At 56.6% G+C, this 25,540-nt stretch overlaps 1 protein-coding gene across 1 annotated transcript in view; it reads right to left on the reverse strand.

The window, feature by feature from the left end:
• Positions 1–25,540, reverse strand: part of MPDU1 (mannose-P-dolichol utilization defect 1) — a 59,918-nt gene that overhangs the window by 18,060 nt on the left and 16,318 nt on the right. Inside the window, exon 6 of the mRNA XM_075581705.1 lies at positions 9,360–9,470. Coding sequence (XP_075437820.1) covers positions 9,360–9,470 — 111 coding nt within the window. The remainder of the gene's footprint in view (positions 1–9,359; positions 9,471–25,540) is intronic.

A 25,540-nucleotide genomic window follows, 5' to 3' on the forward strand; every position in this document is an offset into this window, starting at 1 on the left:
TCACACACACTACTACACCATGTATACACAGCACAGGTACAGCGCGGGCAGCAGCAGTGCCAGCCTCCCCCTCACACACACTTCTACACCATGTATACACAGCACAGGTACAGCGCGGGCAGTGCCAGCCTCCCCCTCACACACACTACTACACCATGTATACACAGCACAGGTACAGCGCGGGCAGTGCCAGCCTCCCCCTCACACACACTACTACACCATGTATACACAGCACAGGTACAGCGCGGGCAGTGCCAGCCTCCCCCTCACACACACTACTACACCATGTATACACAGCACAGGTACAGCGCGGGCAGCGGCAGCCTCCCCCTCACACACCCTACTACACCATGTATACACAGCACAGGTACAGCGCGGGCAGTGCCAGCCTCCCCCTCACACACACTACTACACCATGTATACACAGCACAGGTACAGCGCGGAGTGCCAGCCTCCCCCTCACACACACTACTACACCATGTATACACAGCACAGGTACAGCGCGGGCAGTGCCAGCCTCCCCCTCACACACACTACTACACCATGTATACACAGCACAGGTACAGCGCGGGCAGCAGCAGTGCCAGCCTCCCCCTCACACACACTTCTACACCATGTATACACAGCACAGGTACAGCGCGGGCAGTGCCAGCCTCCCCCTCACACACACTACTACACCATGTATACACAGCACAGGTACAGCGCGGGCAGTGCCAGCCTCCCCCTCACACACACTACTACACCATGTATACACAGCACAGGTACAGCGCGGGCAGTGCCAGCCTCCCCCTCACACACACTACTACACCATGTATACACAGCACAGGTACAGCGCGGGCAGCGGCAGCCTCCCCCTCACACACCCTACTACACCATGTATACACAGCACAGGTACAGCGCGGGCAGTGCCAGCCTCCCCCTCACACACACTACTACACCATGTATACACAGCACAGGTACAGCGCGGAGTGCCAGCCTCCCCCTCACACACACTACTACACCATGTATACACAGCACAGGTACAGCGCGGGCAGTGCCAGCCTCCCCCTCACACACACTACTACACCATGTATACACAGCACAGGTACAGCGCGGGCAGTGCCAGCCTCCCCCTCACACACAATACTACACCATGTATACACAGCACAGGTACAGCGCGGGCAGTGCCAGCCTCCCCCTCACACACACTACTACACCATGTATACACAGCACAGGTACAGCGCGGGCAGTGCCAGCCTCCCCCTCACACACACTACTACACCATGTATACACAGCACAGATACAGCGCGGGCAGCGGCAGCCTCCCCCTCACACACACTACTACACCATGTATACACAGCACAGGTACAGCGCGGGCAGTGCCAGCCTCCCCCTCACACACACTACTACACCATGTATACACAGCACAGATACAGCGCGGGCAGCGGCAGCCTCCCCCTCACACACACTACTACACCATGTATACACAGCACAGGTACAGCGCGGGCAGTGCCAGCCTCCCCCTCACACACACTACTACACCATGCATACACAGCACAGGTACAGCGCGGGCAGTGCCAGCCTCCCCCTCACACACACTACTACACCATGTATACACAGCACAGGTACAGCGCGGGCAGTGCCAGCCTCCCCCTCACACACACTACTACACCATGTATACACAGCACAGGTACAGCGCGGGCAGTGCCAGCCTCCCCCTCACACACACTACTACACCATGTATACATAGCACAGGTACAGCGCGGGCAGTGCCAGCCTCCCCCTCACACACACTACTACACCATGTATACACAGCACAGGTACAGCGCGGGCAGCGGTAGTGCCAGCCTCCCCCTCACACACACTACTACACCATGTATACACAGCACAGGTACAGCGCGGGCAGTGCCAGTCTCCCCCTCACACACACTACTACACCATGTATACACAGCACAGGTACAGCGTGGGCAGTGCCAGCCTCCCCCTCACACACACTACTACACCATGTATACACAGCACAGGTACAGCGCGGGCAGCGGCAGCCTCCCCCTCACACACACTACTACACCATGTATACACAGCACAGGTACAGCGCGGGCAGCGCCAGCCTCCCCCTCACATACACTACTACACCATGTATACACAGCACAGGTACAGCGCGGGCAGTGCCAGCCTCCCCCTCACACACACTACTACACCATGTATACACAGCACAGGTACAGCGCGGGCAGTGCCAGCCTCCCCCTCACACACACTACTACTACACCATGTATACACAGCACAGGTACAGCGCGGGCAGTGCCAGCCTCCCCCTCACACACACTACTACACCATGTATACACAGCACAGGTACAGCGCGGGCAGTGCCAGCTTCCCCCTCACACACACACTACTACACCATGTATACACAGCACAGGTACAGCGCGGGCAGTGCCAGCCTCCCCCTCACACACACTACTACACCATGTATACACAGCACAGGTACAGCGCGGGCAGTGCCAGCCTCCCCCTCACACACACTACTACACCATGTATACACAGCACAGGTACAGCGCGGGCAGTGCCAGCCTCCCCCTCACACACACTACTACACCATGTATACACAGCACAGGTACAGCGCGGGCAGCGGCAGTGCCAGCCTCCCCCTCACACACACTGCTACACCATGTATACACAGCACAGGTACAGCGCGGGCAGTGCCAGCCTCCCCCTCACACACACTACTACACCATGTATACACAGCACAGGTACAGCGCGGGCAGCGGCAGCCTCCCCCTCACACACTACTACACCATGTATACACAGCACAGGTACAGCGCGGGCAGTGCCAGCCTCCCCCTCACACACACTACTACACCATGTATACACAGCACAGGTACAGCGCGGGCAGTGCCAGCCTCCCCCTCACACACACTACTACACCATGTATACACAGCACAGGTACAGCGCGGGCAGTGCCAGCCTCCCCCTCACACACACTACTACACCATGTATACACAGCACAGGTACAGCGCGGGCAGCGCCAGCCTCCCCCTCACACACACTACTACACCATGTATACACAGCACAGGTACAGCGCGGGCAGTGCCAGCCTCCCCATCACACACACTAATACACCATGTATACACAGCACAGGTACAGCGCGGGCAGTGCCAGCCTCCCCCTCACACACACTACTACACCATGTATACACAGCACAGGTACAGCGCGGGCAGTGCCAGCCTCCCCCTCACACACACTACTACACCATGTATACACAGCACAGGTACAGCGCGGGCAGTGCCAGCCTCCCCCTCACACACACTACTACACCATGTATACACAGCACAGGTACAGCGCGGGCAGCGCAGCCTCCCCCTCACACACACTACTACACCATGTATACACAGCACAGGTACAGCGCGGGCAGTGCCAGCCTCCCCCTCACACACACTACTACACCATGTATACACAGCACAGGTACAGCGCGGGCAGTGCCAGCCTCCCCCTCACACACACTACTACACCATGTATACACAGCACAGGTACAGCGCGGGCAGTGCCAGCCTCCCCCTCACACACACTACTACACCATGTATACACAGCACAGGTACAGCGCGGGCAGTGCCAGCCTCCCCCTCACACACACTACTACACCATGTATACACAGCACAGGTACAGCGCGGGCAGCGGTAGTGCCAGCCTCCCCCTCACACACACTACTACACCATGTATACACAGCACAGGTACAGCGCGGGCAGCGGCAGTGCCAGCCTCCCCCTCACACACACTACTACACCATGTATACACAGCACAGGTACAGCACGGGCAGTGCCAGCCTCCCCCTCACACACACTACTACACCATGTATACACAGCACAGGTACAGCGCGGGCAGTGCCAGCCTCCCCCTCACACACACTACTACACCATGTATACACAGCACAGGTACAGCGCGGGCAGTGCCAGCCTCCCCCTCACACACACTACTACACCATGTATACACAGCACAGGTACAGCGCGGGCAGCTGGCAGCCTCCCCCTCACACACACTACTACACCATGTATACACAGCACAGGTACAGCGCGGGCAGTGCCAGCCTCCCCCTCACACACACTACTACACCATGTATACACAGCACAGATACAGCGCGGGCAGCGGCAGCCTCCCCCTCACACACACTACTACACCATGTATACACAGCACAGGTACAGCGCGGGCAGTGCCAGCCTCCCCCTCACACACACTACTACACCATGTATACACAGCACAGATACAGCGCGGGCAGCGGCAGCCTCCCCCTCACACACACTACTACACCATGTATACACAGCACAGGTACAGCGCGGGCAGTGCCAGCCTCCCCCTCACACACACTACTACACCATGAATACACAGCACAGGTACAGCGCGGGCAGTGCCAGCCTCCCCCTCACACACACTACTACACCATGTATACACAGCACAGGTACAGCGCGGGCAGTGCCAGCCTCCCCCTCACACACACTACTACACCATGTATACACAGCACAGGTACAGCGCGGGCAGTGCCAGCCTCCCCCTCACACACACTACTACACCATGTATACACAGCACAGGTACAGCGCGGGCAGTGCAGCCTCCCCCTCACACACACTACTACACCATGTATACACAGCACAGGTACAGCGCGGGCAGTGCCAGCCTCCCCCTCACACACACTCCTACACCATGTATACACAGCACAGGTACAGCGCGGGCAGTGCCAGCCTCCCCCTCACACACACTACTACACCATGTATACACAGCACAGGTACAGCGCGGGCAGTGCCAGCCTCCCCCTCACACACACTACTACACCATGCATACACAGCACAGGTACAGCGCGGGCAGTGCCAGCCTCCCCCTCACACACACTACTACACCATGTATACACAGCACAGGTACAGCGCGGGCAGTGCCAGCCTCCCCCTCACACACACTACTACACCATGTATACACAGCACAGGTACAGCGCGGGCAGTGCCAGCCTCCCCCTCACACACACTACTACACCATGTATACACAGCACAGGTACAGCGCGGGCAGTGCCAGCCTCCCCCTCACACACACTACTACACCATGTATACACAGCACAGGTACAGCGCGGGCAGTGCCAGCCTCCCCCTCACACACTACTACACCATGTATACACAGCACAGGTACAGCGCGGGCAGTGCCAGCCTCCCCCTCACACACACTACTACACCATGTATACACAGCACAGGTACAGCGCGGGCAGCGGTAGTGCCAGCCTCCCCCTCACACACACTACTACACCATGTATACACAGCACAGGTACAGCGCGGGCAGTGCCAGTCTCCCCCTCACACACACTACTACACCATGTATACACAGCACAGGTACAGCGTGGGCAGTGCCAGCCTCCCCCTCACACACACTACTACACCATGTATACACAGCACAGGTACAGCGCGGGCAGCGGCAGCCTCCCCCTCACACACACTACTACACCATGTATACACAGCACAGGTACAGCGCGGGCAGCGCAGCCTCCCCTTCACATACACTACTACACCATGTATACACAGCACAGGTACAGCGCGGGCAGTGCCAGCCTCCCCCTCACACACACTACTACACCATGTATACACAGCACAGGTACAGCGCGGGCAGTGCCAGCCTCCCCCTCACACACACTACTACTACACCATGTATACACAGCACAGGTACAGCGCGGGCAGTGCCAGCCTCCCCCTCACACACACTACTACACCATGTATACACAGCACAGGTACAGCGCGGGCAGTGCCAGCTTCCCCTCACACACACACTACTACACCATGTATACACAGCACAGGTACAGCGCGGGCAGTGCCAGCCTCCCCCTCACACACACTACTACACCATGTATACACAGCACAGGTACAGCGCGGGCAGTGCCAGCCTCCCCTCACACACACTACTACACCATGTATACACAGCACAGGTACAGCGCGGGCAGTGCCAGCCTCCCCCTCACACACACTACTACACCATGTATACACAGCACAGGTACAGCGCGGGCAGCGCAGTGCCAGCCTCCCCCTCACACACACTGCTACACCATGTATACACAGCACAGGTACAGCGCGGGCAGTGCCAGCCTCCCCCTCACACACACTACTACACCATGTATACACAGCACAGGTACAGCGCGGGCAGCGGCAGTGCCAGCCTCCCCCCTCACACACACTACTACACCATGTATACACAGCACAGGTACAGCGCGGGCAGCGCCAGCCTCCCCCTCACACACACTACTACACCATGTATACACAGCACAGGTACAGCGCGGGCAGTGCCAGCCTCCCCATCACACACACTAATACACCATGTATACACAGCACAGGTACAGCGCGGGCAGTGCCAGCCTCCCCCTCACACACACTACTACACCATGTATACACAGCACAGGTACAGCGCGGGCAGTGCCAGCCTCCCCCTCACACACACTACTACACCATGTATACACAGCACAGGTACAGCGCGGGCAGTGCCAGCCTCCCCCTCACACACACTACTACATCATGTATACACAGCACAGGTACAGCGCGGGCTGTGCCAGCCTCCCCCTCACACACACTACAACACCATGTATACACAGCACAGGTACAGCGCGGGCAGTGCCAGCCTCCCCCACACACACACTACTACATCATGTATACACAGCACAGGTACAGCGCGGGCTGTGCCAGCCTCCCCCTCACACACACTACTACACCATGTATACACAGAACAGGTACAGCACGGGCAGTGCCAGCCTCCCCCTCACACACACTACTACACCATGTATACACAGCACAGGTACAGCGCGGGCAGTGCCAGCCTCCCCTCACACACACTACTACACCATGTATACACAGCACAAGGTACAGCGCGGGCAGTGCCAGCCTCCCCCTCACACACACTACTACACCATGTATACACAACACAGGTACAGCGCGGGCAGTGCCAGCCTCCCCTCACACACACTACTACACCATGTATACACAGCACAGGTACACCGCGGGCAGTGCCAGCCTCCCCCTCACACACACTACTACACCATGTATACACAACACAGGTACAGCGCGGGCAGTGCCAGCCTCCCCCTCACACACACTACTACACCATGTATACACAACACAGGTACAGCGCGGGCAGTGCCAGCCTCCCCCTCACACACACTACTACACCATGTATACACAGCACAGGTACAGCGCGGGCAGTGCCAGCCTCCCCCTCACACACACTACTACACCATGTATACACAACACAGGTACAGCGCGGCAGTGCCAGCCTCCCCCTCACACACACTACTACACCATGTATACACAGCACAGGTACACCGCGGGCAGTGCCAGCCTCCCCTCACACACACTACTACACCATGTATACACAACACAGGTACAGCGCGGGCAGTGCCAGCCTCCCCCTCACACACACTACTACACCATGTATACACAACACAGGTACAGCGCGGGCAGTGCCAGCCTCCCCCTCACACACACTACTACACCATGTATACACAGCACAGGTACAGCGCAGGCAGTGCCAGCCTCCCCCTCACACACACTACTACACCATGTATACACAGCACAGGTACAGCGCGGGCAGTGCCAGCCTCCCCCTCACACACACTACTACACCATGTATACACAGCACAGGTACAGCGCGGGCAGCGCCAGCCTCCCCCTCACACACACTACTACACTATGTATACACAGCACAGGTACAGCGCGGGCAGTGCCAGCCTCCCCCTCACACACACTACTACACCATGTATACACAGCACAGGTACAGCGCGGGCAGTGCCAGCCACCCCCCTCACACACACTACTACACCATGTATACACAGCACAGGTACAGCGCGGGCAGTGCCAGCCTCCCCCTCACACACACTACTACACCATGTATACACAGCACAGGTACAGCGCGGGCAGCGGCAGTGCCAGCCTCCCCCTCACACACACTACTACACATGTATACACAGCACAGGTACAGCGCGGGCAGCGGCAGTGCCAGCCTCCCCCTCACACACACTACTACACCATGTATACACAGCACAGGTACAGCACGGGCAGTGCCAGCCTCCCCCTCACACACACTACTACACCATGTATACACAGCACAGGTACAGCGCGGGCAGTGCCAGCCTCCCCCTCACACACACTACTACACCATGTATACACAGCACAGGTACAGCGCGGGCAGTGCCAGCCTCCCCCTCACACACACTACTACAACCATGTATACACAGCACAGGTACAGCGCGGGCAGTGCCAGCCTCCCCCTCACACACACTACTACACCATGTATACACAGCACAGGTACAGCGCGGGCAGCGGCAGCCTCCCCCTCACACACACTACTACACCATGTATACACAGCACAGGTACAGCGCGGGCAGTGCCAGCCTCCCCCTCACACACACTATTACACCATGTATACACAGCACAGGTACAGCGCGGGCAGTGCCAGCCTCCCCCTCACACACACTACTACACCATGTATACACAGCACAGGTACAGCGCGGGCAGTGCCAGCCTCCCCCTCACACACTACTACACCATGTATACACAGCACAGGTACAGCGCGGGCAGTGCCAGCCTCCCCCTCACACACACTACTACACCATGTATACACAGCACAGGTACAGCGCGGGCAGTGCCAGCCTCCCCCTCACACACACTACTACACCATGTATACACAGCACAGGTACAGCGCGGGCAGTGCCAGCCTCCCCCTCACACACACTACTACACCATGTATACACAGCACAGGTACAGCGCGGGCAGTGCCAGCCTCCCCCTCACACACACTACTACACCATGTATACACAGCACAGGTACAGCGCGGGCAGTGCCAGCCTCCCCCTCACACACACTACTACACCATGTATACACAGCACAGGTACAGCGCGGGCAATGCCAGCCTCCCCCTCACACACACTACTACACCATGTATACACAGCACAGGTACAGCGCGGGCAGTGCCAGCCTCCCCCTCACACACACTACTACACCCTGTATACACAGCACAGGTACAGCGCGGGCAGTGCCAGCCTCCCCCTCACACACACTACTACACCCTGTATAAACAGCACAGGTACAGCGCGGGCAGTGCCAGCCTCCCCCTCACACACACTACTACACCATGTATACACAGCACAGGTACAGCGCGGGCAGTGCCAGCCTCCCCCTCACACACACTACTACACCATGTATACACAGCACAGGTACAGTGCGGGCAGTGCCAGCCTCCCCCTCACACACACTACTACACCATGTATACACAGCACAGGTACAGCGCGGGCAGTGCCAGCCTCCCCCTCACACACTACTACACCATGTATACACAGCACAGGTACAGCGCGGGCAGCGCCAGGCTCTGACTTTTACCTGTATGGAGGTGAATATTCGTGCCAGTGACCCCAAAAACAGGAGCGTGACCGTCACCGCAGACAGCTGTCCGGTGTGACCATTCCTATAGTTCGTCATCACTTGAATGAGCTGAGGGAAAGCAGGGTGACAGGGTGACACAGTGACAGGGTGACACAGCCTTATGCACCCTCCCCGGGTCCCGGGACACCCACGGGTGCTGCACCTGCTGAGTGACAATGCAAGGAACGTCCGTGTGAGGCCGGAGCACGGCCACAGCGGGAGGAGAGGTCACCCTCACGGGGTGACCCCCAGAACAGGATGAGGGGACCGCCGACAGGTGAGACGCCCGAGCGCTTTATCCCGGGGTGAGGTTTACAGGTAAACATAGCGTCTATATACCATCATACACAGCATCTATATACACACCATCATACACAGCATCTATATACACACCATCATACACACCATCTATATACACAGCATCTATATACACAGCATCTATATACACACCATCATACACACCATCTATATACACAGCATCTATATACACAGCATCTATACACACACACCATCTATACACACACACCATCTATATACACACACCATCATACACAGCATCTATATACACACCATCATACACAGCATCTATATACACAGCATCTATATACACAGCATCTATATACACAGCATCTATATACACAGCATCTATATACACACCATCTATATACACAGCATCTATATACACAGCATCTATATACACAGCATCTATATACACAGCATCTATATACACAGCATCTATATACACAGCATCTATATACACAGCATCTATATACACACACCATCATACACAGCATCTATATACACACCATCATACAGACACCATCATAAACACCATCTATATACACACCATCATACAGACACCATCATAAACACCATCTATATACACACCATCATACACAGCATCATACACAGCATCTATATACACACCATCATACACAGCATCTATATACACACCATCATACACAGCATCTATATACACACCATCATACACAGCATCTATATACACACCATCATACACAGCATCTATATACACACCATCATACACAGCATCTATATACACACCATCATACACAGCATCTATATACACACCATCTATATACACCATCATGCACAGCATCTATATACACACCATCATACACAGCATCTATATACACACCATCATACACAGCATCTATATACACACCATCATACACAGCATCTATATACACAGCATCTATATACACAGCATCTATATACACACCATCTATATACACACCATCTATATACACACCATCATACACAGCATCTATATACACAGCATCTATATACACAGCATCTATATACACAGCATCTATATACACAGCATCTATATACACAGCATCTATATGCACACCATCATGCACACCATCATGCACACCATCTATATACACACCATCATACACACCATCTATATACACACCATCATACACAGCATCTATATACACACCATCATACACAGCATCTATATACACACCATCATACACAGCATCTATATACACACCATCATACACAGCATCTATATACACACCATCATACACAGCATCTATATACACACCATCATACACACCATCATACATACCATCTATATACACACCATCATACACAGCATCTATATACACACCATCATACACACCATCATACACAGCATCTATATACACAGCATCTATATACACAGCATCTATATACACACCATCATACACAGCATCTATATACACACCATCATACACACCATCATACACAGCATCTATATACACAGCATCTATATACACAGCATCTATATACACAGCATCTATATACACAGCATCTATATGCACAGCATCTATATACACACCATCATACACAGCATCATACACAGCATCTATATACACACCATCATGCACACCATCATACACACCATCTATATACACACCATCATACACAGCATCTATATACACACCATCATACACAGCATCTATATACACACCATCATACACAGCATCTATATACACACCATCATACACAGCATCTATATACACACCATCATACACAGCATCTATATACACAGCATCTATATACACAGCATCTATACACACACACCATCTATACACACACACCATCTATATACACACACCATCATACACACCATCATACACACCATCATACACACAGCATCTATATACACAGCATCTATATACACAGCATCTATATACACAGCATCTATATACACAGCATCTATATACACAGCATCTATATACACAGCATCTATATACACAGCATCTATATACACAGCATCTATATACACAGCATCTATATACACAGCATCTATATACACACCATCTATATACACACCATCTATATACACACCATCTATATACACAGCATCTATATACACAGCATCTATATACACAGCATCTATATACACACCATCATACACAGCATCTATATACACACCATCATACACACCATCTATATACACAGCATCTATATACACAGCATCTATATACACACACCATCATACACAGCATCTATATACACACCATCATACAGACACCATCATAAACACCATCTATATACACACCATCTATATACACACCATCTATATACACACCATCTATATACACACCATCATACACAGCATCTATATACACCATCTATATACACACCATCTATATACACACCATCTATATACACACCATCTATATACACACCATCATACACAGCATCTATATACACAGCATCTATATACACACCATCATACACAGCATCTATATACACACCATCATACACAGCATCTATATACACACCATCATACACAGCATCTATATACACACCATCATACACAGCATCTATATACACACCATCATACACAGCATCTATATACACACCATCATACACAGCATCTATATACACAGCATCTATATACACAGCATCTATATACACAGCATCTATATACACACCATCATACACAGCATCTATATACACACCATCATACACAGCATCTATATACACACCATCATACACAGCATCTATATACACACCATCATACACAGCATCTATATACACACCATCATACACAGCATCTATATAAACACCATCATACACAGCATCTATATACACAGCATCTATATACACCATCATGCACACCATCTATATACACACCATCATACACAGCATCTATATACACACCATCTATATACACACCATCTATATACACACCATCTATATACACAGCATCTATATACACACACCATCTATATACACACCATCATACACAGCATCTATATACACAGCATCTATATACACACCATCTATACACACACACCATCTATACACACCATCTATATACACACACCATCTATATACACACACCATCATACACAGCATCTATATACACACCATCATACACAGCATCTATATACACAGCATCTATATACACAGCATCTATATACACAGCATCTATATACACAGCATCTATATACACAGCATCTATATACACAGCATCTATATACACAGCATCTATACACACACACCATCTATATACACAGCATCTATATACACACACCATCATACAGACACCATCATACACACCATCTATATACACACCATCTATATACACACCATCTATATACACACCATCATACAGACACCATCATACACACCATCTATATACACACCATCTATATACACACCATCTATATACACACCATCACCATCTATATACACACCACCGCAGGGAGACACAGTGACACAGACAGAAGGGAGCTATGAGTCTGTCCCTCCCCCCGCAGGGTGACACAGTGACACAGACAGAAAGGAGCTATGAGTCTGTCCCTCCCCCCCCAGGGTGACACAGAAGGGAGCTATGAGTCTGTCCCTCCCCCGCAGGGTGACACAGTGACACAGACAGAAGGGAGCTCTGAGCCTGTCCCTCCCCCCGCAGGGTGACACAGACAGAAGGGAGCTATGAGTCTGCCCCTCCCCCGCAGGGTGACACAGTGACACAGACAGAAGGGAGCTATGAGTCTGTCCCTCCCCCCGCAGGGTGACACAGTGACACAGACAGAAAGGAGCTATGAGTCTGTCCCTCCCCCCCCAGGGTGACACAGAAGGGAGCTATGAGTCTGTCCCTCCCCCGCAGGGTGACACAGTGACACAGACAGAAGGGAGCTATGAGCCTGTCCCTCCCCCCGCAGGGTGACACAGACAGAAGGGAGCTATGAGTCTGTCCCTCCCCCCGCAGGGTGACACAGTGACACAGACAGAAGGGAGCTATGAGTCTGTCCCTCCCCCCGCAGGGTGACACAGTGACACAGACAGAAAGGAGCTATGAGACTGTCCCTCCCCCCGCAGGGTGACACAGTGACACAGACAGAAGGGAGCTATGAGCCTGTCCCTCCCCCCGCAGGGTGACACAGTGACACAGACAGAAGGGAGCTATGAGTCTGTCCCTCCCCCGCAGGGTGACACAGTGACACAGACAGAAGGGAGCTATGAGCCTGTCCCTCCCCCCGCAGGGTGACACAGACAGAAGGGAGCTATGAGTCTGTCCCTCCCCCCGCAGGGTGACACAGTGACACAGACAGAAGGGAGCTATGAGTCTGTCCCTCCCCCCGCAGGGTGACACAGTGACACAGACAGAAGGGAGCTATGAGCCTGTCCCTCCCCCCACAGGGTGACACAGTGACACAGACAGAAGGGAGCTATGAGACTGTGCCTCCCCCGCAGGGTGACACAGACAGAAGGGAGCTATGAGCCTGTCCCTCCCCCCGCAGGGTGACACAGTGACACAGACAGAAGGGAGCTATGAGTCTGTCCCTCCCCCCGCAGGGTGACACAGTGACACAGACAGAAGGGAGCTATGAGTCTGTCCCTCCCCCCGCAGGGTGACACAGTGACACAGACAGAAGGGAGCTATGAGTCTGTCCCTCCCCCCGCAGGGTGACACAGTGACACAGACAGAAGGGAGCTATGAGACTGTCCCTCCCCCCGCAGGGTGACACAGTGACACAGACAGAAGGGAGCTATGAGTCTGTCCCTCCCCCCGCAGGGTGACACAGTGACACAGACAGAAGGGAGCTATGAGCCTGTCCCTCCCCCGCAGGGTGACACAGTGACACAGACAGAAGGGAGCTATGAGTCTGTCCCTCCCCCCGCAGGGTGACACAGTGACACAGACAGAAGGGAGCTATGAGCCTGTCCCTCCCCCCGCAGGGTGACACAGTGACACAGACAGAAGGGAGCTATGAGCCTGTCCCTCCCCCCGCAGGGTGACACAGTGACACAGACAGAAGGGAGCTATGAGTCTGTCCCTCCCCCCGCAGGGTGACACAGTGACACAGACAGAAGGGAGCTATGAGTCTGTCCCTCCCCCCGCAGGGTGACACAGACAGAAGGGAGCTATGAGACTGTCCCTCCCCCGCAGTGTGACACAGTGACACAGACAGAAGGGAGCTATGAGACTGTCCCTCCCCCGCAGGGTGACACAGTGACACAGACAGAAGGGAGCTATGAGACTGTCCCTCCCCCCGCAGGGTGACAGTGACACAGACAGAAGGGAGCTATGAGTCTGTCCCTCCCCCCGCAGGGTGACACAGTGACACAGACAGAAGGGAGCTATGAGTCTGTCCCTCCCCCCGCAGGGTGACACAGTGACACAGACAGAAGGGAGCTATGAGCCTGTCCCTCCCCCCGCAGGGTGACACAGTGACACAGACAGAAGGGAGCTATGAGCCTGTCCCTCCCCCCGCAGGGTGACACAGTGACACAGACAGAAGGGAGCTATGAGCCTGTCCCTCCCCCCGCAGGGTGACACAGTGACACAGACAGAAGGGAGCTATGAGTCTGTCCCTCCCCCCGCAGGGTGACACAGTGACACAGACAGAAGGGAGCTATGAGCCCGTCCCTCCCCCCGCAGGGTGACACAGTGACACAGACAGAAGGGAGCTATGAGACGGTCCCTCCCCCCGCAGGGTGACACAGTGACACAGACAGAAGGGAGCTATGAGCCCGTCCCTCCCCCCGCAGGGTGACACAGTGACACAGACAGAAGGGAGCTATGAGTCTGTCCCTCCCCCCGCAGGGTGACACAGTGACACAGACAGAAGGGAGCTATGAGCCCGTCCCTCCCCCCGCAGGGTGACACAGTGACACAGACAGAAGGGAGCTATGAGTCTGTCCCTCCCCCCGCAGGGTGACACAGACAGAAGGGAGCTATGAGTCTGTCCCTCCCCCCGCAGGGTGACACAGTGACACAGACAGAAGGGAGCTATGAGCCTGTCCCTCCCCCCCCGCAGGGTGACACAGTGACACAGGCAGAAGGGAGCTATGAGCCTGTCCCTCCCCCCGCAGGGTGACACAGACAGAAGGGAGCAATGAGTCTGTCCCTCCCCCCGCAGGGTGACACAGTGACAGACAGAAGGGAGCTATGAGACTGTCCCTCCCCCCGCAGGGTGACACAGTGACACAGACAGAAGGGAGCTATGAGACTGTCCCTCCCCCCGCAGGGTGACACAGTGACACAGACAGAAGGGAGCTATGAGACTGTCCCTCCCCCCGCAGGGCGACACAGTGACACAGACAGAAGGGAGCTATGAGCCTGTCCCTCCCCCCGCAGGGTGACACAGTGACACAGACAGAAGGGAGCTATGAGCCTGTCCCTCCCCTGCAGGGTGACACAATGACACAGACAGAAGGGAGCTATGAGCCTGTCCCTCCCCCGCAGGGTGACACAGTGACACAGACAGAAGGGAGCTATGAGTCTGTCCCTCCCCCCGCAGGGTGACACAGTGACACAGACAGAAGGGAGCTATGAGCCTGTCCCTCCCCCGCAGGGTGACACAGTGACACAGACAGAAGGGAGCTATGAGTCTGTCCCTCCCCCCGCAGGGTGACACAGTGACACAGACAGAAGGGAGCTATGAGCCTGTCCCTCCCCCCGCAGGGTGACACAGTGACACAGACAGAAGGGAGCTATGAGTCTGTCCCTCCCCCCGCAGGGTGACACAGTGACACAGACAGAAGGGAGCTATGAGCCTGTCCCTCCCCCCGCAGGGTGACACAGTGACACAGACAGAAGGGAGCTATGAGTCTGTCCCTCCCCCCGCAGGGTGACACAGTGACACAGACAGAAGGGAGCTATGAGCCTGTCCCTCCCCCCGCAGGGTGACACAGTGACACAGAAGGGAGCTATGAGTCTGTCCCTCCCCCCGCAGGGTGACACAGTGACACAGACAGAAGGGAGCTATGAGTCTGTCCCTCCCCCGCAGGGTGACACAGTGACACAGACAGAAGGGAGCTATGAGCCTGTCCCTCCCCCCGCAGGGTGACACAGTGACACAGACAGAAGTGAGCTATGAGCCTGTCCCTCCCCCCGCAGGGTGACACAGTGACACAGACAGAAGGGAGCTATGAGCCTGTCCCTCCCCCCGCAGGGTGACACAGTGACAGACAGAAGGGAGCTATGAGTCTGTCCCTCCCCCGCAGGGTGACACAGTGACACAGACAGAAGGGAGCTATGAGACTGTCCCTCCCCCCGCAGGGTGACACAGTGACACAGACAGAAGGGAGCTATGAGCCTGTCCCTCCCCCCGCAGGGTGACACAGTGACACAGACAGAAGGGAGCTATGAGTCTGCCCCTCCCCCCGCAGGGTGACACAGTGACAGACAGAAGGGAGCTATGAGTCTGTCCCTCCCCCGCAGGGTGACACAGTGACACAGACAGAAGGGAGCTATGCGCCTGTCCCTCCCCCCGCAGGGTGACACAGTGACAGACAGAAGGGAGCTATGAGTCTGTCCCTCCCCCCGCAGGGTGACACAGTGACACAGACAGAAGGGAGCTATGAGCCTGTCCCTCCCCCCGCAGGGTGACACAGTGGCACAGACAGAAGGGAGCTATGAGCCTGTCCCCCCCCCGCAGGGTGACACAGTGACACAGACAGAAGGGAGCTATGAGACTGTCCCTCCCCCCGCAGGGTGACACAGTGACACAGGCAGAAGGGAGCTATGAGTCTGTCCCTCCCCCCGCAGGGTGACACAGTGACACAGACAGAAGGGAGCTATGAGTCTGTCCCTCCCCCCGCAGGCTGACACAGTGACACAGACAGAAGGGAGCTATGAGCCTGTCCCTCCCCCCGCAGGGTGACACAGTGACACAGACAGAAGGGAGCTATGAGACTGTCCCTCCCCCCGCAGGGTGACACAGTGACACAGACAGAAGGGAGCTATGAGCCTGTCCCTCCCCCCGCAGGGTGACACAGTGACACAGACAGAAGGGAGCTATGAGTGTGTCCCTCCCCCCGCAGGGTGACACAGTGACACAGACAGAAGGGAGCTATGAGCCTGTCCCTCCCCCCGCAGGGTGACACAGTGACACAGACAGAAGGGAGCTATGAGCCTGTCCCTCCCCCGCAGGGTGACACAGTGACACAGACAGAAGGGAGCTATGAGTCTGTCCCTCCCCCCGCAGGGTGACACAGTGACACAGACAGAAGGGAGCTATGAGTCTGTCCCTCCCCCCGCAGGGTGACACAGACAGAAGGGAGCTATGAGACTGTCCCTCCCCCGCAGGGTGACACAGTGACACAGACAGAAGGGAGCTATGAGACTGTCCCTCCCCCGCAGGGTGACACAGTGACACAGACAGAAGGGAGCTATGAGACTGTCCCTCCCCCCGCAGGGTGACAGTGACACAGACAGAAGGGAGCTATGAGTCTGTCCCTCCCCCCGCAGGGTGACACAGTGACACAGACAGAAGGGAGCTATGAGTCTGTCCCTCCCCCCGCAGGGTGACACAGTGACACAGACAGAAGGGAGCTATGAGCCTGTCCCTCCCCCCGCAGGGTGACACAGTGACACAGACAGAAGGGAGCTATGAGCCTGTCCCTCCCCCGCAGGGTGACACAGTGACACAGACAGAAGGGAGCTATGAGTCTGTCCTCCCCCCGCAGGGTGACACAGTGACACAGACAGAAGGGAGCTATGAGTCTGTCCCTCCCCCCGCAGGGTGACACAGTGACACAGACAGAAGGGAGCTATGAGCTGTCCCTCCCCCGCAGGGTGACACAGTGACACAGACAGAAGGGAGCTATGAGTCTGTCCCTCCCCCCGCAGGGTGACACAGACAGAAGGGAGCTATGAGTCTGTCCCTCCCCCCGCAGGGTGACACAGTGACACAGACAGAAGGGAGCTATGAGCCTGTCCCTCCCCCCCCGCAGGGTGACACAGTGACACAGGCAGAAGGGAGCTATGAGCCTGTCCCTCCCCCCGCAGGGTGACACAGACAGAAGGGAGCAATGAGTCTGTCCCTCCCCCGCAGGGTGACACAGTGACAGACAGAAGGGAGCTATGAGACTGTCCCTCCCCCCGCAGGGTGACACAGACAGAAGGGAGCTATGAGCCTGATCCTCCCCCGCAGGGTGACACAGTGACACAGACAGAAGGGAGCTATGAGCCTGTCCCTCCCCCGCAGGGTGACACAGTGACACAGACAGAAGGGAGCTATGAGTCTGTCCCTCCCCCCGCAGGGTGACACAGTGACACAGACAGAAGGGAGCTATGAGCCTGTCCCTCCCCCCGCAGGGTGACACAGTGACACAGACAGAAGGGAGCTATGAGTCTGTCCCTCCCCCGCAGGGTGACACAGTGACACAGACAGAAGGGAGCTATGAGCCTGTCCCTCCCCCCGCAGGGTGACACAGTGACACAGACAGAAGGGAGCTATGAGTCTGTCCCTCCCCCCGCAGGGTGACACAGTGACACAGACAGAAGGGAGCTATGAGCCTGTCCCTCCCCCCGCAGGGTGACACAGTGACACAGAAGGGAGCTATGAGTCTGTCCCTCCCCCCGCAGGGTGACACAGTGACACAGACAGAAGGGAGCTATGAGTCTGTCCCTCCCCCGCAGGGTGACACAGTGACACAGACAGAAGGGAGCTATGAGCCTGTCCCTCCCCCCGCAGGGTGACACAGTGACACAGACAGAAGGGAGCTATGAGCCTGTCCCTCCCCCCGCAGGGTGACACAGTGACACAGACAGAAGGGAGCTATGAGCCTGTCCCTCCCCCCGCAGGGTGACACAGTGACACAGACAGAAGGGAGCTATGAGCCTGTCCCTCCCCCGCAGGGTGACACAGTGACAGACAGAAGGGAGCTATGAGTCTGTCCCTCCCCCGCAGGGTGACACAGTGACACAGACAGAAGGGAGCTATGAGCCTGTCCCTCCCCCCGCAGGGTGACACAGTGACAGACAGAAGGGAGCTATGAGTCTGTCCCTCCCCCCGCAGGGTGACACAGTGACACAGACAGAAGGGAGCTATGAGACTGCCCCTCCCCCGCAGGGTGACACAGTGACACAGACAGAAGGGAGCTATGAGCCTGTCCCTCCCCCGCAGGGTGACACAGTGACACAGACAGAAGGGAGCTATGAGACTGTCCCTCCCCCCGCAGGGTGACACAGTGACACAGGCAGAAGGGAGCTATGAGTCTGTCCCTCCCCCGCAGGGTGACACAGTGACACAGACAGAAGGGAGCTATGAGACTGTCCTCCCCCCGCAGGGTGACACAGACAGAAGGGAGCTATGAGCCTGTCCCTCCCCCGCAGGGTGACACAGTGACACAGACAGAAGGGAGCTATGAGCCTGTCCCTCCCCCCGCAGGGTGACACAGTGACACAGACAGAAGGGAGCTATGAGCCTGTCCCTCCCCCCGCAGGGTGACACAGTGACACAGACAGAAGGGAGCTATGAGCCTGTCCCTCCCCCGCAGGGTGACACAGTGACACAGACAGAAGGGAGCTATGAGTCTGTCTCTCCCCCCGCAGGGTGACACAGACAGAAGGGAGCTATGAGCCTGTCCCTCCCCCGCAGGGTGACACAGTGACACAGACAGAAGGGAGCTATGAGCCTGTCCCTCCCTCCGCAGGGTGACACAGACAGAAGGGAGCTATGAGCCTGTCCCTCCCCCTGCAGGGTGACACAGTGACACAGACAGAAGGGAGCTATGAGTCTGTCCCTCCCCCCGCAGGGTGACACAGTGACACAGACAGGAGGGAGCTATGAGTCTGTCCCTCCCCCCGCAGGGTGACACAGTGACACAGACAGAAGGGAGCTATGAGTCTGTCCCTCCCCCCGCAGGGTGACACAGTGACACAGACAGAAGGGAGCTATGAGTCTGTCCCTCCCCCGCAGGGTGACACAGTGACAGACAGAAGGGAGCTATGAGCCTGTCCCTCCCCCCGCAGGGTGACACAGTGACACAGACAGAAGGGAGCTATGAGACTGCCCCCCCCCCGCAGGGTGACACAGTGACACAGACAGAAGGGAGCTATGAGCCTGTCCCTCCCCCCGCAGGATGACACAGACAGAAGGGAGCTATGAGCCTGTCCCTCCCCCCGCAGGGTGACACAGTGACACAGACAGAAGGGAGCTATGAGCCTGTCCCTCCCCCGCAGGGTGACACAGGCAGAAGGGAGCTATGAGCCTGTCCCTCCCCCGCAGGGTGACACAGTGACACAGACAGAAGGGAGCTATGAGCCTGTCCCTCCCCCCGCAGGGTGACACAGACAGAAGGGAGCTATGAGCCTGTCCCTCCCCCTGCAGGGTGACACAGTGACACAGACAGAAGGGAGCTATGAGTCTGTCCCTCCCCCGCAGGGTGACACAGTGACAGACAGAGGGAGCTATGAGTCTGTCCCTCCCCCGCAGGGTGACACAGTGACACAGACAGAAGGGAGCTATGAGTCTGTCCCTCCCCCCGCAGGGTGACACAGTGACACAGACAGAAGGGAGCTATGAGTCTGTCCCTCTCCCCGCAGGGTGACACAGTGACACAGACAGAAGGGAGCTATGAGCCTGTCCCTCCCCCCGCAGGGTGACACAGTGACACAGACAGAAGGGAGCTATGAGTCTGTCCCTCCCCCCGCAGGGTGACACAGTGACACAGACAGAAGGGAGCTATGAGTCTGTCCCTCCCCCCGCAGGGTGACACAGACAGAAGGGAGCTATGAGACTGTCCCTCCCCCCGCAGGGTGACACAGTGACACAGACAGAAGGGAGCTATGAGTCTGTCCCTCCCCCCGCAGGGTGACACAGTGACAGACAGAAGGGAGCTATGAGTCTGTCCCTCCCCCCGCAGGGTGACACAGTGACACAGACAGAAGGGAGCTATGAGACTGTCCCTCCCCCCGCAGGGTGACACAGACAGAAGGGAGCTATGAGACTGTCCCTCCCCCCGCAGGGTGACACAGTGACACAGACAGAAGGGAGCTATGAGTCTGTCCCTCCCCCCGCAGGGTGACACAGTGACACAGACAGAAGGGAGCTATGAGACTGTCCCTCCCCCGCAGGGTGACACAGACAGAAGGGAGCTATGAGACTGTCCCTCCCCCCGCAGGGTGACACAGACAGAAGGGAGCTATGAGCCTGTCCCTCCCCCTGCAGGGTGACACAGTGACACAGAAAGAAGGGAGCTATGAGCCTGTCCCTCCCCCCGCAGGGTGACACAGACAGAAGGGAGCTATGAGTCTGTCCCTCCCCCCGCAGGGTGACACAGTGACACAGACAGGAGGGAGCTATGAGTCTGTCCCTCTCCCCGCAGGGTGACACAGTGACACAGACAGAAGGGAGCTATGAGTCTGTCCCTCCCCCCGCAGGGTGACACAGTGACACAGACAGAAGGGAGCTATCAGTCTGTCCCTCCCCCCGCAGGGTGACACAGTGACACAGACAGAAGGGAGCTATGAGCCTGTCCCTCCCCCCGCAGGGTGACACAGTGACACAGACAGAAGGGAGCTATGAGTCTGTCCCTCCCCCCCGCAGGGTGACACAGTGACACAGACAGAAGGGAGCTATGAGTCTGTCCCTCCCCCCGCAGGGTGACACAGTGACACAGACAGAAGGGAGCTATGAAACTGTCCCTCCCCCCGCAGGGTGACAGTGACACAGACAGAAGGGAGCTATGAGTCTGTCCTCCCCCCGCAGGGTGACACAGTGACACAGACAGAAGGGAGCTATGAGCCTGTCCCTCCCCCGCAGGGTGACACACACAGAAGGGAGCTATGAGTCTGTCCCTCCCCCCGCAGGGTGACACAGTGACACAGACAGAAGGGAGCTATGAGCCTGTCCCTCCCCCCGCAGGGTGACACAGTGACACAGACAGAAGGGAGCTATGAGCCTGTCCCTCCCCCCGCAGGGTGACACAGTGGCACAGACAGAAGGGAGCTATGAGTCTGTCCTTCCCCCCGCAGGGTGACACAGTGACACAGACAGAAGGGAGCTATGAGCCTGTCCCTCCCCCCGCAGGGTGACACAGTGACACAGACAGAAGGGAGCTATGAGTCTGTCCCTCACCCCGCAGGGTGACACAGTACACAGACAGAAGGGAGCTATGAGTCTGTCCCTCGCCCCGCAGGGTGACACAGTGACACAGACAGAAGGAGCTATGAGTCTGTCCCTCCCCCCGCAGGGTGACACAGTGACACAGACAGAAGGGAGCTATGAGTCTGTCCCTCCCCCGCAGGGTGACACAGTGACACAGACAGAAGGGAGCTATGAGCCTGTCCCTCCCCCGCAGGGTGACACAGTGACACAGACAGAAGGGAGCTATGAGTCTGTCCCTCCCCCCGCAGGGTGACACAGTGACACAGACAGAAGGGAGCTATGAGCCTGTCCCTCCCCCGCAGGGTGACACAGTGCACAGACAGAAGGGAGCTATGAGTCTGTCCCCTCCCCCGCAGGGTGACACAGTGACACAGACAGAAGGGAGCTATGAGCCTGTCCCTCCCCCCGCAGGGTGACACAGTGACACAGACAGAAGGAGCTATGAGTCTGTCCCTCCCCCCGCAGGGTGACACAGTGACACAGACAGAAGGGAGCTATGAGTCTGTCCCTCCCCCGCAGGGTGACACAGTGACACAGACAGAAGGGAGCTATGAGCCTGTCCCTCCCCCGCAGGGTGACACAGTGACACAGACAGAAGGGAGCTATGAGCCTGTCCCTCCCCCCGCAGGGTGACACAGTGACACAGACAGAAGGGAGCTATGAGCCTGTCCCTCCCCCCGCAGGGTGACACAGTGACACAGACAGAAGGGAGCTATGAGCCTGTCCCTCCCCCGCAGGGTGACACAGTGACCAGACAGAAGGGAGCTATGAGTCTGTCCCTCCCCCGCAGGGTGACACAGTGACACAGACAGAAGGGAGCTATGAGCCTGTCCCTCCCCCCGCAGGGTGACACAGTGACACAGACAGAAGGGAGCTATGAGACTGTCCCTCCCCCCGCAGGGTGACACAGTGACACAGACAGAAGGGAGCTATGAGTCTGTCCCTCCCCCGCAGGGTGACACAGTGACACAGACAGAAGGGAGCTATGAGACTGTCCCTCCCCCCGCAGGGTGACACAGACAGAAGGGAGCTATGAGCCTGTCCCTCCCCCGCAGGGTGACACAGTGACACAGACAGAAGGGAGCTATGAGTCTGTCTCTCCCCCCGCAGGGTGACACAGACAGAAGGGAGCTATGAGCCTGTCCCTCCCCCGCAGGGTGACACAGTGACACAGACAGAAGGGAGCTATGAGCCTGTCCCTCCCCCGCAGGGTGACACAGACAGAAGGGAGCTATGAGCCTGTCCCTCCCCCTGCAGGGTGACACAGTGACACAGACAGAAGGGAGCTATGAGTCTGTCCCTCCCCCCGCAGGGTGACACAGTGACACAGACAGGAGGGAGCTATGAGTCTGTCCCTCCCCCGCAGGGTGACACAGTGACACAGACAGAAGGGAGCTATGAGTCTGTCCCTCCCCCCGCAGGGTGACACAGTGACACAGACAGAAGGGAGCTATGAGTCTGTCCCTCCCCCCGCAGGGTGACACAGTGACAGACAGAAGGGAGCTATGAGCCTGTCCCTCCCCCCGCAGGGTGACACAGTGACACAGACAGAAGGGAGCTATGAGACTGCCCCACCCCCCGCAGGGTGACACAGTGACACAGACAGAAGGGAGCTATGAGTCTGTCTCTCCCCCCGCAGGGTGACACAGACAGAAGGGAGCTATGAGCCTGTCCCTCCCCCGCAGGGTGACACAGGCAGAAGGGAGCTATGAGCCTGTCCCTCCCCCGCAGGGTGACACAGTGACACAGACAGAAGGGAGCTATGAGCCTGTCCCTCCCCCCGCAGGGTGACACAGACAGAAGGGAGCTATGAGCCTGTCCCTCCCCCTGCAGGGTGACACAGTGACACAGACAGAAGGGAGCTATGAGTCTGTCCCTCCCCCGCAGGGTGACACAGTGACAGACAGGAGGGAGCTATGAGTCTGTCCCTCCCCCCGCAGGGTGACACAGTGACACAGACAGAAGGGAGCTATGAGTCTGTCCCTCCCCCCGCAGGGTGACACAGTGACACAGACAGAAGGGAGCTATGAGTCTGTCCCTCTCCCCGCAGGGTGACACAGTGACACAGACAGAAGGGAGCTATGAGCCTGTCCCTCCCCCCGCAGGGTGACACAGTGACACAGACAGAAGGGAGCTATGAGTCTGTCCCTCCCCCCGCAGGGTGACACAGTGACACAGACAGAAGGGAGCTATGAGCCTGTCCCTCCCCCCGCAGGGTGACACAGTGACACAGACAGAAGGGAGCTATGAGTCTGTCCCTCCCCCCGCAGGGTGACACAGACAGAAGGGAGCTATGAGACTGTCCCTCCCCCCGCAGGGTGACACAGTGACACAGACAGAAGGGAGCTATGAGTCTGTCCCTCCCCCCGCAGGGTGACACAGACAGAAGGGAGCTATGAGTCTGTCCCTCCCCCGCAGGGTGACACAGTGACACAGACAGAAGGGAGCTATGAGCCTGTCCCTCCCCCGCAGGGTGACATAGTGACACAGACAGAAGGGAGCTATGAGTCTGTCCCTCCCCCCGCAGAGTGACACAGACAGAAGGGAGCTATGAGACTGTCCCTCCCCCGCAGGGTGACACAGTGACACAACAGAAGGGAGCTATGAGTCTGTCCCTCCCCCCGCAGGGTGACACAGTGACAGACAGAAGGGAGCTATGAGTCTGTCCCTCCCCCCGCAGGGTGACACAGTGACACAGACAGAAGGGAGCTATGAGACTGTCCCTCCCCCGCAGGGTGACACAGACAGAAGGGAGCTATGAGACTGTCC

The sequence above is a fragment of the Ascaphus truei genome, unplaced genomic scaffold (assembly GCF_040206685.1).
Source record: "Ascaphus truei isolate aAscTru1 unplaced genomic scaffold, aAscTru1.hap1 HAP1_SCAFFOLD_1501, whole genome shotgun sequence".
In the NCBI taxonomy this organism is placed as follows: domain Eukaryota; kingdom Metazoa; phylum Chordata; class Amphibia; order Anura; family Ascaphidae; genus Ascaphus; species Ascaphus truei.